Genomic DNA, 19,299 nt, shown 5'->3' on the forward strand with positions numbered 1-19,299 from the left:
TAGTGCATCAAGTCAGTTAGCCCTCCCAATCAGCTTCGCAACCCTTTGCTCTTGTTTTACTGCAAAACCAAACACAAACCCAAAAATCCAAAGGAAAATCTGATTAAATAAATTGTGAAAAATGTACCGTCACTATTTATCCACATGTATCTATTTAATGTCAACCGTGTGTGTTCCTTTCCCTTGTCTTGTGCTCCAGTTTGAGAGGTACAAAGCTGCTGAGCTCCATCTAAATGATCCTAGGGGATAATGTCAGGGAGGTCTGGGCAGGAGTGGCTGGCAGGAGACCAGACAGACCTCGGAGAGGACAGCACGTATGTCTTGGGAGCTGCCACAGTTAGTCTCCTTTGACGGGACCCTGCGCTCCTCAGACTGTTGGAGACGAGTGCTGGTACCCTGAAAACTGCTTTCAGTGGTGATGCTTGATCCACTATGTGGCTCTTGTAGATGACCACTTGGTCCCGTTTGGGCAGTGCAGTGTCCATGCTTTGTGCAAACTCTGTGCTCAGCTCATGCAGGTCTCCTCTGCTTCATATCTCACCTGACACAGCAAAGACTTGGTTAATAGCCTGACCCATCAAAATGTGTTTTTGAGTGACCTGTACCACAACTAGTATGTAACTTAATCAGTGCTCGAGGTACAAGCCTAGAAGCTATCTTCCTGGACCCTGGTTTCTGTGTTTGTTATGAGATGAGTATTCATGTACAAATAGTCTTCTGCATCCCAGTATGTCTGTTTTCTAGATCGTGAATGCCTCTTGATTGTTCATGAACTTGTGGTAACTTTGTGACCTAAGCACCAGACTTGAAAATGTTTAAGATGATTAAATCTGGCTCTCAAATAATTTTTCTCCTACAGAGGCTTCGTGCTGCTGTTCACTACACAGTTGGGTGTCTTTGTGAGGAAGTTGGGGAAGATAAAGGAACAGAATTCAGTAAACAAACAATTGCTGCCTTAGCAGAAACAACCTTCAGACAATGTGGTATGTCTCTTACCTTTGCATTGGATCTTCCTCTCAACTTATAATTTCTTTTCTTTATCCTTGTTACACTGCATATCAGGGGGAATGTCAGACTGTTTGCTTCTGAACACTTGTTCTTTGAGTTGGCTGCTAAAAGTATCTTACATCAGTTTTCCATTCATACTAAAGGATACAGGGGAGGAATTAAGTAATATCACTAAAGAAGTAGTATTGGACAGAGTAATGGAGCTAAAGGCAGATAAGTCCCCTAATCCTGATGATTTGCATCCTAGGATTCTAAAAAAGGTAGGTAGATGTAGAGATGCACTGGTTGCAATTTCCCAAAAATCCTTGGATTCTGGAGAAATACCAGAGAATTGGAAAACTGCCAATGTGACACACCTATTCAAAAAGAGAATAAGGCAAAAAGCAGGTAATTATAGCTAATTAGTATTGGAATTAAGTGTTAAGGAAGTAATAGCAAAACGTTTGGAAAATCATAGAGTCAGCATAGCTTAATGAAAGAGAAATCATGCCTGACTAAATTTAGTGTTTTTCAAGGAAGTCTCAGAAAGGTCCCACAGATGTGTTGTCTTTGGACTTCCAGTAGGTGTTTGACAATGTACCTCCACAAAAGGTTAAGTCATAAGGTAAGAGTCGATGGTGTTGGAGGTAGTATATTGGCAAGGATAGAGAATTGGCTGATGGGCAGAAAACAACGATGAAGGATAAGGAGTTCTTTTTCTGGCTGGAGAGCTGTGACCAGCGGATTCCATAGCATGCAGGGACTGCGGCTGTTTATAGTATATATTAAAGACATGAGGGAAAGAAATGAATGTACAGTGGCCAAATTTGCAGACAACACTAAATTAGGGCAGGTTGTGAGAAGGATACAAACAATTTACAAAGAATGTTGCCAGGGTTGGAGGATTTGAGCTATGGGGAGAGGCTGTACAGGCTGGGGCTGTTTTCCCTGGAGCATCGGAGCAGCTCCCCTGCCTCCTCCCCACATCTGCTTTACAGATATTTGTAACTTGTAGAAAAACAGGACACAGGAGGCCATTCTGCTCCTACTGTCTGTTCTGTCTGAAAAGTGGGCCACCCTGCCTAATCCTATTTTCCAGCTCTTGCTCATAGAGTTAGAGATGTACAGCATGGAAATAGACCCTTCAGTCCAACTTGTCCATACCAATCTAAATGAATCTAGTCCCATTTGCCAACATTTGGCCCATATTCCTCTGAACTCTTTCTATTTATATATCCATCCAGATGCCTTTTAAATGTTTTAATTGTACCAGCCACCACTACTTCCCCAGGCAGCTCATTCCAGACATGCACCACCCTCTGTGTAAACATTGCCCCTTAGGTCTCTTTTATATCTTTCCCCTCACCGTAAATCTATGCCCTCTAGTTCTGGACTCCCCCATCCCAGGAGAAGACTTTGTCTATTTATCCTATCCATGCTCCCAGGGAAAAGACTTTGTCTATTTATCCTATCCATGCCCCTCATAATTTTGTTAACCTCTATAAGGTCACCCCTCAGCCGCTGACACTCCAGGAAAACAGCCCCAGCCTGTTCAGCCTCTCCCTATAGCTCAAACCCTCCAACCCTGGCAACATCCTTGTAAATCTTTTCTGAACCCTTTCAAGTTTCACAATATCTTTCCTATAGCAGGATGACCAGAATTGCATGTATTATTCCAAAAGTGGCCGAACCAATGTCCTGTACGGCTACATCATGACCTCCGACCTTTGACCCAAGAGAAGTATCAACAAATATATATAAGCATCATCACTGAGATAGAAGTGAATTGCAAATGTATTGAAAAGTAACAATGTTGTAAAGCAAAGAATTGTTCTCAAAGTCTAAATCCTCGAGTGTTGATTATGATCAAAGACGCACTGAGTTTTACAGAAAGATGGGTGAAATTACATAGAGATTAAACTTCCCAGCATTCCAAGGTATGATGAAATTTAGTGTCCATTATCTTTCTAAACTAGTGATCTGAGTACATTTTAATTTTACTATTTTATTTCTAAAATTGCCTTTTTTAAATTGCACATTTAATTCCCAAAGTGGGGTAAATATTGTATAGATAGTACAAACAGTACTCTGGATGAAAATCAGCTTTGCGTCAATTACTGTTGCTTTGAAAGGTTAAGCAAACATTCTTCTTTGCTACCTTTAGAAAGGTCTTTTCCGGTTGTGAAGTGAAAAGATGGGTGAGGGCCCCACTTTGTCAGGTGCTCTATCATAAGTCTCAAGCTATAAATAAGTATTGTAAGATTTATCATCTCCCAACCAGCTCCTCTCAGTCAAAAACAAAATGAAAACTGCAAAGATACCATCCACTCCCTCCCAACTGAAACATGTCTCTAAAATTACTCGACAGCTACAAGCTTCTGTTCGGAAGACAATCACCTAATTTTGTTTTTTAACTTCATTTTTTCTGTTAACAATTCCACGAAATTTTATCCATTTAGCCCAAGATGATAATACCTAAATTAGCTAATTCATATTTCCAAGTCTTCTTTTTTTCTGATTTACTGAAGAGTAATCACTGTAACTGTGTTTCAGTGAACTGACACTACACCATTTGTACTTGGCAAAGTATTTTGAACAGAAAATATTTTCCATGGTGATAAATGGTCTATCTGTAAATTGTTCGAAAGACTAGCAAGAGAATGAGAATTTTTTTTGTTCAGGTTTGTGAAGCTTTGAAATTCTCTATCCCAGAAAGCCGCAGACCCTCAGCCATTGAGTATGTTCAAGGCTAACATCAATAGATTTTGGAACACAAAGAAAATCCAGGGGTATGGGGATTTGGTGGAAAAATAGAATGAAGATCAACGATGTTCTTATTTTTTTTAGTGCTTATTTTTTTCCCAGCACCCAAATCTCCTGGTTTTTTTTTTCTTTTTTTTTTAATGTTAACCCCCACACTACCACCTAAGTGCGGTAGTGCTTATTTTTGCCCCAGCACCCATAGTGTGTGTGTGCAGGTGTGAGACACAGTGAAAGACACAAAGTGCACGAATCTTTATTCAAATTCCACCACCAGGAAGATAGGAAAACACCCGGGTGGCCAGTGACAAACACTGTCTTTAACGATGTTCTTATTTTTTTTTCTTTTTTCTTTTTTTCCAGTGACAAACACTCCTGTTTTTGTCTTTTTTTTCTTTTATTTTTCTTTTTTTTTCACAGTGAAAGACACAAAGTGCCCGAACCTTTATTCAAATTCCACCACCAGGAAGATAGGAAAACACCCGGTGGCCAGTGACAAACACTGCCCTTTTTATTCAATTTCCACCACCAGGAAGATAGGAAAACACCCGGTGGCCAGTGACAAACACTGCCCTTCACATCAAAGGGCAGTGCTGTGTGATCAAAACAGTGAGGGGGAGGGTAGGGACTAAATCAAAATAGAGTTGGAGGGAGAAATGATGCACTCCACTCCCTGTGGCGCCCACCTCCCCCTGAACAACTCCAGGGTGTTGGTCGACACCGCGTGCTCCTTCTCCAAGGACACCCGGGCTCTAACGTAACCACGGAAGAGGGGCAGGCAGTCGGCCCTAAACGATGTTCTTATTAGCTGGTGGGTCCCTGTCAAAACTCCTCCCGATTCTTATGTTTCTTGAGAGAGCGACTTTGTGGTTTCATTTGTTCAACCTTCATGTTCAATAATTACATGGCATTGATTTTGATGGTATCAGGTAACTTCTAACTTTCAAGCATTTTCACAATTTGAAATTCCTGTTTGCTACCTTTGTTGGAAGAAAAATGGCATTTTGAAATATGTATTAAATGGAGCTCTGTGCAGCATTTTGTGGCTGACTTAGAGAAAACATTTGATTTTTTTATGTTCTTTTGAATGAAAAATAACCATATGGTACTTGCTTTTTTAACTGTTATACTTGTCTGAAATGCTACTGACAAACAGTTGATGTCTGAAGATGGTAAGATGTTATCAAAAGAACATTTAGGGGAAATTATGTTTTAAGGAAGTTGATAAAAATCTCTGTTGACAAGTCATTTCATAAAGAGCAGAGCAGTAATGTTCAATCAGCATTTTTTAAATACTTAGCAGATCTTTACTAGCTGTTTGACAGTATGTTACTCCAGCTATTCACTAACCTCCAACAAATAAAATGACAGGAAAAACGCTAACTGGATCAAATGTCCTCAAAGTGCCTCTTTGTATGAGTCATGAGCTGAATCTTTCTTTTGAATCTTTGGAGGTAGCCACTCTCCATCTTCAAAATCTGACTTCTCAGATGAATGTAAATAGTCCTATGATTCTGTCACGGAAAAAAAGGGATATTGCCTTAGGTGTCCCAACTGATATCTCATCATTAATAAACATCATAAAACTAATTAACTGGTTGTTATCACATTGCTGTTTGGAAGGTAGAAATATCACATCAGACCAGGTGTAGGCCATTCTTTGCCCAAGTTCCAGTCTCCCTAGCAAGAGGAAACATCCTTCTAGTATCCACATATCTTAAGCTCTTGTATGCTTCAGCTTCTGTTCTTCTAAACTCCGATCAATACAGACCCATAAAATAAGCACTTCCTTCTTCCTTCACAAGATAATGTCCATCCCAGGAAGGAGTTAAATTAACCTTCTCTAAATTGCTTCTAATGCTTATTTCTTTCAAGTAAGGGGATTGAAATTATACACAGTACTCCAAATGTGTCCTGACCATCGTGTTGTATAGCTGCAGAAAAGCTTCACTATGTTTATAATTTTACCTCCTGTAATAAACACTAAAACTCAATTTGCCTTCCTAACTGCTTGGTGTATTTGTTGTGATTCACGTGCGCGTTGTTGTCCCATCCTCTGCTGCCACTTTTAATTTTTGTTTGTATTCCTTTAAAGTTTATATTACATTGTGCATCATCTAAACCAATTTGATCATCACCTCCCTCCCACTCTCTCCAAAACTCAATTTTAGAAGATTTAACAGAATAAGTTGGGAATGGAATGAAAGTTATTAGTTCAATCCATGATCTGTTATTGGCTTGCGCTCCCTTGTTCTTGTGTAGAATGATGTTCAGGTCAGCTTTCTCAAGTGTGATGAAGCATTTGAGCCAAAGAAAAAACTTTTTAGTATTTTTATGTTCCACCGTTGTAAAACCTTAGCATTAACATTAAAATGAAAGCTGTATTTAGCTTTGTCCTGCTTCCAAATAAACAAATTTACAATAGGGCCAGACTAGGCTGATCTATCAATTAATCAAAATAGACACAGTTTGTCATGGATGTTAGTCACATATTTAAAATCATAATAGCTGTGCAATGCTTAGATGAGCTGTGAAAATCAGTTTTTCATGCTTTTCTATGTGCAAGAAATTTCTTTGTGGCTTTGAATGTGATTGACAGTTGGTTATTCAAATCCTTTGGTCTTAAGAATATACTGGAAATATATTTCTGGCCTTGACTTCATTCTGAAATACAGCTGGGCTTCATAAAATAGCCAAGAATGTCGTCTCACCATAATATTAAACTTGGCACTGAAAGATCTAAAAAAGACTGCTTAATCTCAAAGCATCTCAGATCTACAGTTTCGTGTAAGAAGAGTGTTTTAGGAGGATTATGAGCTTCCTTTAAGAAAGTGCTGACACATATGGACTTGGAAATTATGAAAGCAATTATAAGTGCAGATTAGCAAGAATCTTGTGGAGTTTTATTTTGAATTTTTGGGAGCGTTGAAATTATGTGTAAACATGGTTGCTAGTTCAATAAAACCTTGAATTAATATTGCTCAAAGTCAATGATACACAAGTAATATGTTGGAGAGGTCATGTAGAGTTTTACTTTGCTATGCCATTGTGGGGGCGGGCGGGGGGAATAAGAACCTGTTCTTAGGAGATTAAAAGATAGGGTTGATTTGTTTTCAGTCTGTGAAAGAAAATGGCTTTATGGTCTCCACAATATTTTGTAGTCACATGTGTTATATTCTTAACATTGCTTCCGTAATGCTAAAAGATAGTGAGAGGAACTTGAACTGTTGTTTTTATGCTCCTGCTCACATGACATGGTTTGTTGTTGTTTTCAGAAAAATAAACTGTTGTTGAACTGGACCCTAACATTTTCTTATTTTAAAGGTAGGTATAAGGTGTTGCATTCCGGATGCAATTCAATTGGTCAAACTATTTGACATTAAAAGGTTAATCAAAATTAAAAAACTAAAACTAAAAATCCTCGTCCTGTGGAGCTTGCCCCACCCATTCAGGCTGCTTCTATTGTTCCTACTTAAAACCCCAAGGCCTTTCAAACTGCCTACTTTATGGGTTTTCAGTAGATACCTCTCCCTTAAAACCTGCCTTCAAAACAAAAAAGGACAAAATACACCTCTTAAAGCCATTGTATCGTCACAACTAGAACAAAATAATTATTTCACGCTAGAAGTCTTCTGGTTTTGCCTCAGCTTTTTGTGATTTTCTTTATATTTTGAGTTTTCTAAGCTTAATATTTTTAGTCCATTGCCCAAATTTTTCAATACTCATTTCTGTGTTAAGACAGAACTCACTGCACACTATAGGCATAGTTGTTTCAGTTTAAACCATTGCTATGTTGGTGCAAGACAATTTCAAGTTGTGCACATTCAATTAATAGGATAAAGTACATTCATAAGTATTTGCCTTTGCATGATGGTCTGTAGGTGAAAATAACAATGCTTTACTGGCTGTGAGGATTAATGTTGAAGTTGTTCATAGCTCACTCCAAACTTTCCTGTCTTTTTTTGAACTCTTAATTTTGGAAAGAGCTGTTGTCATATCTTTATAAACTATTACTTGATTAGATTAATGCACCCATGCTAGCATAAGACATTGCTGCAGTAGTTTCTGTTTTTTTTAATAATCATTTAAATGTCAAAGATTAAGCACAGTTAACTTTTTTTTGCTTTGAAGATAATGTATTCAAAACATTAACATCAGATAAAGATTAATTCTCAGAAAATAAAACATTCAACTGACTTGAAGCATTTCAGGAAGTGATAGTCCATTTTCATGATTAAAGGTTGTGTCAAAGTTTTGCTTTTATTGTGGTTTTTAAGTTAGTATTTTAAAGAAATCTTGATACTTTTCAAACAAGATCTAATTTTACTGTCCCTGCACGATCGAAAATGTACTTAAATCCATTGTTTTCTTTGGATTGACATTATGAAGGTGTGGTCAGGAATTCAGACTTGCCACGAGATGGTCACCCCACCCTTCTATCTTATCCCTGTAACCCTGCATTTCCTGTGGCCAATCAACTTAACCTGCACGTCTTTGGTCTGAGGGAGAAAACCAGAGCACCCGGAGAAAATCCGTGCAGACACAGGGAGAATATACAAAATCCACACAGGCTGTTGTCCAAGGGTGGAATTAAACCTGCATCCCAGCCTCTGTGAGGCAGCAGTGCTGTATGTCTGAAGTTGCTTTGTCTTCTGGAATGTAAACACAATGATTTATTTTGCTGCTGAGATAAAGTTGCAGATGGCTGCAAACTCTGATTGCTGTTGAACATATAGAATTACTTAATTAATTTAGTTTGCTTCCTTTTTGGTCCTAATTACCACAATAATGCTTTTACTACCACAGCAGCTAAATATTGCCATGAAGACAGGGTTGAGGATGCTCAAGTTCACTCCACTGGAGTGGCTCCTACTGCTTTCTTATCCTCTCCTGGCTAGCGTTTGACACAAAGTCAATGGCACGGAAAACAAATATTCCTAATCACACAATTTTGGTTAAAAGACACCAAAACAGTTCTTAAAATCACATGGACCATTCTTGGAAACAGCAATTAATATCTATTCGGCTAAAAGCAACCTGCTATTCAGATATTATTACTGAGCCAACAGCAGAAATCTCTGACTTCAACCACTTTTGAAGGCAGTGGATTTGGCCACCTGTTCCATAAATTGCTTATGAGGGACAACTCAAAATATGATTATGGCCATGAGTCCCAGACCAAAGAACACAGGATATCAATCTTCTCACTGTAGGCTTTTTGCAAGAGAAATCGTATTTCTCCACCGGCATCACAGGAGGCCATCTGAAAACTGAATCAGGCGTCACATTTTAGGTTTTTGTTATGTCAAACTATAGTAGTAGTGACAACCACTGATGAGGGAAACCAACTTCCTGTCCAGACTCTCCTTCGTTGTTGTATCTAATTGATTCTTAAATGCCAGCAGAGTTTTCACTTCAGCTTTATCTGGAATTTCATTCCATGTGTTGATCACCCACTTTGTGTGCAGAGCTGCTTTTTCATAGGTCTTAAATATATCTCTCCCCTGCTAACCCCCTACAATTGTTCCACTGCCCTTCATTTGCACTGAAATTAATTTGGAATGGTTGTATATTCAGCCTGGGCACCACACTTATTGTAACAAAGCACCTTTTCCTTTAAGAACCCTTCAGCCAATTTCTCATCTATCTCAATACTTAGCTTGAAACTCACAGCTTTTAATTTTTCATATGTAAAAATTTCTAAAGAAATCTTCTTGTATAAACGGGAAATACTGGAAATATTTTGCAGGTCTGATTATGGTCTGTGGAGAGAGGAATAAAGACAGTATTCAGTGATCTTTCATCAGAATTGGAAAGACTAACTAATTTTACACAAGTTGTGACGACACTATGGTTTTAAGAAGTTTATTTTGGTCTGCTTTTCTTTTGAGGAGGTTTTGAGCCAGAGGTACCGAGTTGTCTGTTCTAAGCCAATTAAGTTTTAAAAAAAGCTTGTGAAGCCATGTTATTTTTTTAAACATTAAAACAATAGAAGCAGCATGAATGGATGGAGTCAGTCTCCCATAGAATCAGGATTTTAGTTTAGTTTGGAGTTATTGGGATTTTGAAGTTGGTTGTGGAAAATATTCTGCATCTCTCTCGGCCTCAGCACAAGGCTGTAGTTCTTTTCTTTTCTTTTCTTTCCTTTCTCTTATCCCTGCGCATTCTCTTTCTCTCCCCTGCACTCTCTCTCTTTACCCTGCGCTTTCTTTTCTTTTCTTTTCTTTTCTTTTCTTTTCTTTTCTTTTCTTTTCTTTTCTTCTCTTTCTCTCACTCTCTCTCCCAGAATTTTCGCTTGGTGTTCTTTTCTCCTGGACTGGGGAGACACGCCCTTTGCCAATGGTGTGTTTATGGGATGTTACTATATTGGAACAGTTACTGTTTAGTAGTTAAATAATCTACTGTTCTTTTAAAAACAGTAGAGTGGCACGGTGGCACAGTGATTAGCACTGCTGCCTCACAGCACCAGACACCCGGGTTCAATTCCCACCTCAGGCAAATGTCTGCGTGGAGTTTGCACATTCTCCCCGTGTCTGCGTGGGTTTCCTCTGGGTGCTCCGGTTTCCTTCCACAGTCTAAAAATGTGCAGGTTAAGTGAATTGGCCATGCTAAATTGCCCGTAGTGTTAGGTGAAGGGGTAAATGTAGGGGAATGGGTCTGGGTGAGTTGCTCTTCGGCGGGTCGGTGTGGACTTGTTGGGCTGAAGGGCCTGTTTCCACACTGTAAGTAATCTAAAAAACTATGGATGCTGTAAATCAGGCAGAAAATTCCCCAGGTCTGAGGAAGGCTTACTTGACCTGAAACATTAACTCTGATTTCTCTCCACAGATGTTGCCAGACTTGCTGAACTGTTTTAGCAATTTCTATTTCTGTCTATTCTTTTATGTTTTCCATTAGCATTAAAGTTATATCAAGTCTTCTTTCATTTGTTTGTATTTTAATTTGGTGTAAGAATAAAGTGTGTTTGGTTTAAAGCCGAGTAAGTGACCAATCGAATTACATCTCGAATACAGCACCTTACACTTGCCTTTAAATAAGATAAAAGTTAGGCTCTGGGCAATGTTTGAAGGAGTTTGGTTTTGTCAATAACAAAATACAGAAGCAGGGAGAGAGGAGTTAGAGAAAGAATTAAAATTGGAGATCTGTGATAGTGTAATTTACTAGGTTTCCAGTCACCTTTGGAACTTTTGAATATAAAATGTCTTCTTGAGTCATTGGATCATGGAGACTTGTGTATTGCACTAACCATACCAACTCAAAATCACTTGGGTTTTCCCACTCTTATATTTGGTGGATTGAAGTGTTCCATTTAAATCATTTTCCTGTTCTCACATAGCTTTTTATGGAGTAAGTTGTACTGTCCTAGTGTCGGTTTGGTTTCTTTTTGCTTTTTGCTTTTATCCATAGGAGTTTATTTTGTATCATTTCCTCTCCATAAGATCAACCGTACTTACCATCTGGTGCCCAACAAATAAAGGTCACACAACTTTGTTTTCACTTATCCTGGTTTTTCCAAACACTTTTGGAATGTTATCTTCATTGGCCTCCTCAGAGCATAGCTATTTATTCACTGAGTTCTTGTTGAGACCATAAGCTTAAAAGTTATCGGAGCAGATGTAAGTTTGCTAGCTGAGCTGGAAGGTTTGTTTTCAGATGTTTCGTCACCATATTAGGCAACATCATAAGTGAGTCTCCGGTGAAGCGCTTGGTGTTTTGTCCCACTTTTTATTTTTGTGTCTTGGTTTCTTATGGTGGATGAAATCACTTGCGCTCCTTTTTCTCAGAAGTTGGTAGATGGGGTCCAGATCGATGTGTTTATTGATAGAGTTCTGGTTACAATGCCATGTTCCTAGGAATTCCCATGTGTGTCTCTGTTTAGCCTGTTCTAGGTTGGATGTGTTGGCCCAGTCGAAGTGGTGACCTTCTTTGTCTGTATATAAGGATACTAGTGATAGTGAGTCATGTCTTTTGGTGGCTAGTTGGTGTTCATGTATCCTGGTGGCTAGTTTTCTGCCTGTTTGTCAAATGTAGTGTTTGTTACAGTCCTTGCATGGTATTTTGAAAATGACATTCATTTTGCTGGTTGTTTGTATAGGGTCTTTTAGGTTCATTAGCCACCGTTTAATTGTGGTAGGTTTGCGGGCTACTGTGAGGTCAAGAGGTCTGAGTAGTCATAGAAATGTACAAATGGAAACAGACCCTTCGGTCCAACCCATCTGGAGCAGAATTAGGCCGTTTGGCCCATCAAGTCTGCTCCAACCATTTAATTCTGGCTGATATGTTTCTCAATCCCATTCTCCTGCCTTCTCCCCATTACGCTTGATTCCCTTACTAATCACAAACCAGTCTATGTCTGTATTATGGCCTCCGCAGCCTTCTGCGGTAATGAGTTCCACAGATTCACCACCCCTGACTGAAGAAATTTCTCCTCATCTCCGCTGTAAAAGGTCACTCTGAGGTTGTGCTCTTGGGTCCTCATTTTTCCTACTAGTGGAAACATCTTCTCAATGTCCACTCTATCCAGGCTTCTCAGTATTTTGTTATTTTCAATCAGATCCCCCTCACCCTTCGACCAGAGTCCTCAACTGCTCCTCACGACCAGCCTTTCATTCCCAGGATCATTCTTGTGAACCTCCCCTGGATGCTCTCCCAAGGCCAGTACATCCTTAGAGATGGGGACCGAAACTGCTCATGATATTCTAAACGTGATCTGATCAGAGTCCTGTATAGACATCTCTGCTCTTGTGTTTTAATCCCCTCAAAGTGCATGTCAACATTGCATTTGCCTGCCTAACTGCCAACTGAGCCAATATGTTAACCTTAAGAGAACTAGGATTCTCAAGTCCCTTTGTGCTTCAGGTTTCTCCGAAGTGCTCCCCTTTTGGAAAATAGTTGATGCCTCTATTCTCCCTACCAAAATGCATAACTTCCCACATTTGTATTCCATCTGCCCCTTCTTTGTCTACTCCTAGCATGTCAAAGTCTTACTGCAGCCTTCCGCTTCCTCAATGCTACCTGTCCCTCCACCTAACTTTGTGTCATCTGCAAACCTAGCGACATGCCTTTAGTTCCTTCGACCAGTTCGCTAATGTATAATATGAGACTGTTATGATGTTGCAAACTCTTTGATCTTTCTATTCTTGAAGAGCTTCTGTACTTTCCAAATGACTGCTTCTACTTCTCTCTCCTTCGTTTAAGTATGGTTTTGAGTTGAAAAGCGTTAGCTAGGAAAGTGCAACTTTTACACAATACACATAATTCTTTTGTGCACTTATGTGCGAGGTAGTATTATTGAGCCAAAGCTCTATAAGTCAAGTTCTGCTTTTTATTACGATAACTTGGCACCTTCAATGCAATAAAATATCCCAGGGTGCTTTGTAGACGTATTATCAGACAAAATTTGATGTTGAGCTGTTTTTTGAAAATTATAATACCAGATGGTGAAAAGCTTGGTCAAAACATTAAGTTTCAAGGTGCTTCATAAAGAAGCAGTGATAAGACTTAGGGAGAGAATTCTAAAGTTGAAGGCATGGTTATTAGTGGTGAGATGAAAGAAATCAGACCGTACAAGTAGCTAGAAGGGACTGTAGAAGAGGTTACAGTGATGGGCTACAGCAATACTGGGAGATACTATAGCAATAGTTTAAATTCAAGCATGCTGTACTAGAGCCTGTGCAGTTCACTGAGCACAGGACTTGGTAGTGTGAGTACCGTATATACTCGTGTAAAAGTCAAATTTTTTAGACTATTTTTAAAGGTTCAATTAACAGGGTTGACTGATACGCAGGCACTAGTTTTGAGGGGCAGTTTGAAATACCTTATTATTAGCAGACGTCAATTTGATCGCACAACTAATTCCGGGTAAAGAAGAAAGACACAATGAGTTATAGTAAAGGTAATTACTGGGTAAAAGCAAGAGAAACAAAAATGAATTACTGGCAGTAAATTTTATTTATATATATCAGGACAAACAATTAACATATCAAAGATTCATTGAAATCCTGCAAAGTCACACTGTTCAGCATTGCCATGGCCTGGTATAATGGCATACTTAAATGAAACATTTATTAAATTCTGAATGTTTAAGCGTCTTGAACTTTCCCGCCAAATTCTTCGGTTTCCCTCCCATTTACTCTCGTATGTTATGAACGTTAGCAACACTTAACAAATTTGGTAAAGAATTAAAGATATATGTAGCAAATATATCTCACTTTTATTCGGATATAATGGCACAATTAAAGTGGTTAACTTTTTAACGAGATTAACTTTTGGATGCATAGCGAACAAAGTGTGATAAGTACCAATAGACTTAGTCCCAGTCTGAATGAATGAATGAATCAAAACGTGCTGTAGTAAACCTAGTGGGCTAAGTAGAGTTATGAATGAATAGAGATGCAATATAGTAAAAAATAGTGATGAGTAGATTTACCAGTATGAATGAATGAATGTGATTTTGTTTAAGTAGGTTAATGGGAACATGCAATTTATTTTGTAAGAGGTTTATAGTGCGATACAGTAGGATCGACTTTCACAAGAGAGAGATATGGAAAATGCAAGATTGGCCAAAAATAAGGGGTTGACTTTTATGTAGGATCGATGTTTACATGAGTATATACAGTAGCACAGCTTTGGATGAACTGGAGTTTGAAAGACGGAGAGTCAGCCTGGATAGCATTCGAATGGTTAAGTCGAGAGGGAAGTGTAGCATGGATGAGGATCTCATAATGTGGGAGGGATAGTATTAGTGAGGAAGCAGGCAGTTATGATAAAGTGCCACTTCAAACATTATTGTGAAAAATAAAGATAACGTCACCATAGTCTTACGAGACCACAGGGCTGCTCTTTCACCAGGAGAGATGACTGATGGTGGTTTTAACCTGTAAAGTGGGAACATATTGTGATGGATAGACAATTGACTAGCTAATGAGGAGCAGAGTATAGGCATAAATGGGTAATTTTCCAGATAGCAAGATGTAAGAAATGGTGTGTAAAGGATTAGTTTTAGGGCCTTAATGTGCATAAATGACTTAGATTAAAGTATTGTTGTTAAATTTGCTGATTACATAAAAGTGAGTAGGAAAATAATTTGTGAAGAGGATAAAGGAGACTACAAAGGGATGTAGGTTAAATAAGTGGGTAAAATTCAGGCAAATAGAGTATAATATAGGAAAATAGGAAATTGTCTTTTTGGTAGGCAGAATGAAAGGAAAGCGTATTATATAGAGAGCAATTGCATCGTTCTGTTCAAAGGATCTGGCTGTCCTGGTGGGTGAAATGTTAAAGGTTAGTCTACAGATACAATGTAAGGGTAACCTAATAGAATGTTATTGTTTATCATAAAGGAAATTGAATGCAGAACATAGAAGAGTACAGCACAGTGCAGGCCCTTCTGCCCACCATGTTGTGCTGAACATTGATCTTAATCTAAGATCAACCTAAACTACGCACCCCTCAGTTTACTGCTGTCCATGTGCTTGTCCAGCAGTAGCTGAAATGTCCCTAATATCTCTGACTCTAGTACCACCTCTGGCAGTGCATTCCACGCACCCATCACTCTCTGGGTAAATAACCTACCTCTGATATCTCCCCTATACCTTCCTCCAATCACCTTAAAATAATGACCCTTCGTGACAGCCATTTCTGCCCTGGGGAAAAGTCTCTGGCTATCTATCTATGCCTCTCATTACCTTGTACACTTCTCTCAAGTCACCTCTCATCCTTCTCTATCAAGTCCTTCTATCAAGTCACCTCTCATCCTTAAAGTCAACCCATGTGACATTTTATAATCTCCTACTTTGGAAACAAAACCAGTCTGACTCACGATTGGGATACAGGCAGACTCTAACCTCACATCTTTAATGCATTGCCTGAGCTGAGATGTCACCTTTTTAGTAAAACCTTACGTTATCTCGAGAATGTGACTTAAGAGTAGTTCTGGGATTTACATATTAATGAACCAAAACCTGCAACCCATTCTAAAAGATGAAAGACTTGACAGCAATCTAGGTTTGCTCAATATATCATTTTAAATGCACAACACTGTGATCTTTTGCTATAAATTCAGTGTCTTATGATCTTGCTCCACTAGTTACCTGATGAAGGAGCAGAGCTCTGAAAGCTAGAATTTTCAAGTAAACTTGTTGGATTATAACTTGGTGTTGTGATTTCTAACTTTGTCCTTATTTATTGAAAAATCTACATGTGTTAGAGGTCAGAGAACATTTCACTGGAGTACGCATGGATTGAGAGGGTTGTCATGCAGGAAAGGTTGGACAGTCTAGAATTGTATCCACTGGAGTTTAGAAAGTGAGAGTCAATTTAATGGAAATATATAAGCTCTTTAGAAATCTTTTCCTAGGACAGAAGTTCATTTACATGGAGAATGTGAATTACGTTGCTGTATCAAACTGCTGCAACTACATGAGATGAATCAGCCTGTCAGTTGCCATGCTGACATAGTCAGTCAATGACAGTAAGCCACTGTACTTGGGGATATAGTTAAAGGGCTACTCAATTCTGACAGGCCTGACATCTGAAGACAACAGCAGCCCTTTTTAAAGAATCCTTTTTAAAAAATGTATGTTTCCTCTCATGGAGGAATCTGCACTTGGGGTCACTGTTCAAAATAAAGTATTGCCCCTTTAGGACAGATGAGTTCTTATTAATGAAGGTTAGAGCCATTGGAGTTTTCATCCTTCATGAAACTGGGTTTTTAAATAATTTTTAGGCAGAGATAAACTCTTAAGGAAACTTTCAATAACTGATATCGGGGATAGGTGGGAATTTGGAGTAATTGGGTCAGCTATGATTATTTGTTATGGTGGAATAGACTCGAGGGGGCCAAGTGACCTACTTCTTCTAATTTGTATGTTTTGTATGTCACTGAGCGACAACATTTAGATATGACATAGGAAAGAGCCACAAATAGATCTGTGGAGGACGAGGAGATGATGGTGTGCGAATGAGAACCGTTGTAGTAGTATGGTGTAAGTATCGTTTTCATGTGTCTGATTTAATTGCTTACTTATTGGGAATCATCTTACAGTAATAATGAGATGTGGTTTACCATGAAATGTGGTTTATTACCATTTGAAGCACACGATATACATACAATTCTATGAAAGCTGTGTTCCCTTCTAATTTCCTGAGTAACCTTACAGTTTTTAAATGACTATGTTCTCACATTGGTTTAAAATCCACTTTGGAAGTGCAAAATGGTGAAGAAGCTTATACCATCCTGATTGCAGCTGGCTAAACTGAGGTTGAGGCTGTTTTTCTCATGCCCAAAGTCCCTGCCTCTTGGGCTGCTGTTGTCTTCAGATGTCAGGCCTGTCAGAATTGAGTAGCCCTTTAACTATATCCCCAAGTACAGTGGCTTACTGTCATTGACTGACTATGTCAGCATGGCAACTGACAGGCTGATTCATCTCATGTAGTTGCAGCAGTTTGATACAGCAACGTAATTCACATTCTCCATGTAAATGAACTTCTGTCCTAGGAAAAGGTATTATGAAAGGCAGTATTGGATTTGGAATTTCCGACCAGAGGAGCCTGGCTGTCTCAAACAGTTTTACTGAAACTCCGATTTATTGTTCTATCCTCAACCAGGCAGCATTGTCACATCAACACCTATTCAATATAATCACTCAAGGTAAATGGCTTGCATATCTGTCTAGCCTGATCCATTTGACAATGAATTCTGCAAATTTCTTGGATTACTGTCTTGGTTCCCTTCCCAGCATGCCATTTCTTGGGCATGTGGCTTCGTGGTTATTGGCAAGTTGTTAATTATTGAGGATATTGAGAAAACCTTCTAGGTCTGCTTCTGAGAGTCAAAATACCCTGTATATCAGTACAGATAAGGGAGCATTCCCTTACAAAAGACTTAATGAGAATGAAGCGGTCGTTCCTGAAAATCAAAATGTAGCCCCTAACTATCAAAAAGCAGTTGTTGAGGAAATGTTGACAGGAGTCCTTGAAAAAGAGAAATTATTTTGACCCTTGTTCTGTAGTATCTTTCAGTCCGACAACCCTCCGTGATAAATTCTAGCTCCTTGAGCATTTTAAATTTTAATTGTTCTGCTAATGTGCCTAAACCTTAAAGTCTGGAGAAACCTCCCTAAACCTCTCCACCATTTGACCTCTTAATCAGTTAAAACGCCAATCAGAAACTACTTCTTTAGCCAAAATTTCTGCAATCTCTCTCAATGTTGCCCTTTGTGGCTCAACATTTAATTTTTGTTTTTCTCACTGTTCTTGTGGAGGCTCTTGGGATATTTTTCTTATGTTAAAGGTGTTCTGTAAATGTAAGTTGCTGCAGCTATTGCTGGTAAATAGGCATATAAAGAGGTTGGCATTATTGTGTTTGTTTTTCAAATGCTAAATCTAAAAAAGGTTAAGCATTTCAGTGCATTGAGAAATGTGTGGGACTTTGCAATGATGTGTGTGGCTGACAAAGGTGCTAGCCTCTTAGAAATATCTAATGTTTCTGTTTTCTCAGCCATCTTGTTTCCTGCTTAAAGAGTTATTGTCCTGATCTGAAACCAGATAGTATTGCAGGCTCCAATGCTTGACGTCTTATAACATTTTCATGGTGATGATAATGATTAACTTGTTAAAACTTCGATACACTGTTTGACTAATATTAGCTAATAGGGTTTTTTTTAAGTTTCTGTAGGAGTCAAACTTTTAGAGGAGCATTTTACTGAATTGGGATCAAGACTTTGCAACATGCATGCAAAAAACGTCTGAGTGAAATGTTCTAACATTTAGGTCCTGTGTGGAGTGTGTGTATCTAGAATGAACAAAATCAGAGATTCCTACTGTAGGTTACTTTGTTGTTCGTGAGCTCACTCTAAAATCAAATACATCACAAACTAGGAAACAACACTGTTTGCTTAACAATATCCTGCTGCAGATAAATGTACAGTTTTAGAAAAGGTTTTGTCATGCAGTAGCTTGCAAGTAGTAATGAGTTTTCTGCTTTGCATCTGTTACAAAGGTTGCTACATTTTTAAAGGATGTGGCATTGCATAATGGTGGTGTGAGAACGTCGTGAAGGTGTGCATCCTGCAAAATCTTATCTGGATCTGCAAGTGCATTATTTCACAGTTTCTGTGTTTGAAAGGAAAGCACCAACCATGATGTTCTACCTTTTATGTTAGCAATAGATGACTCTCCTTCTAGACATTGGTTACATATTGGCACAAATCAATGGTGTAGTGTATTGACCTGGAATGGCTCAACTGTTTAGTTAATTCTTCTTCCCTTCTTGCCATTTCTGAGATTGAAGATCATTGTGGGTGTATTAAAGGATTATGTTACTATTCAGTGCAGTGCGTTTTTTCCAATCTGTGGTGAATATTTCTGTAATTCTGTAATATAGTACATGGATATACTGTAGATTTTTTCAATTGTTTTGATTTTAATTAATTTTATTCATATCTTTTCAGTGTTTCATATACTCTGGTTTGCGTTGTAACGTTCTTCAAAGTATCAAAGCTATTGAACGAATGAATGACAAGTTTGGGTATTGCTAATACAAAGACATAG

At 38.6% G+C, this 19,299-nt stretch overlaps 1 protein-coding gene across 1 annotated transcript in view; it reads left to right on the top strand.

Annotated features, from left to right (window-relative positions):
- Positions 1-19,299, top strand: part of cenps (centromere protein S) — a 29,536-nt gene that overhangs the window by 767 nt on the left and 9,470 nt on the right. Inside the window, exon 2 of the mRNA XM_043676238.1 lies at positions 860-983. Within this exon, the coding sequence (XP_043532173.1) occupies positions 860-983 (124 nt within the window). The remainder of the gene's footprint in view (positions 1-859; positions 984-19,299) is intronic.

This window comes from Chiloscyllium plagiosum, chromosome 34 (genome assembly GCF_004010195.1).
Source record: "Chiloscyllium plagiosum isolate BGI_BamShark_2017 chromosome 34, ASM401019v2, whole genome shotgun sequence".
Taxonomy (NCBI): Eukaryota; Metazoa; Chordata; class Chondrichthyes; order Orectolobiformes; family Hemiscylliidae; genus Chiloscyllium; species Chiloscyllium plagiosum.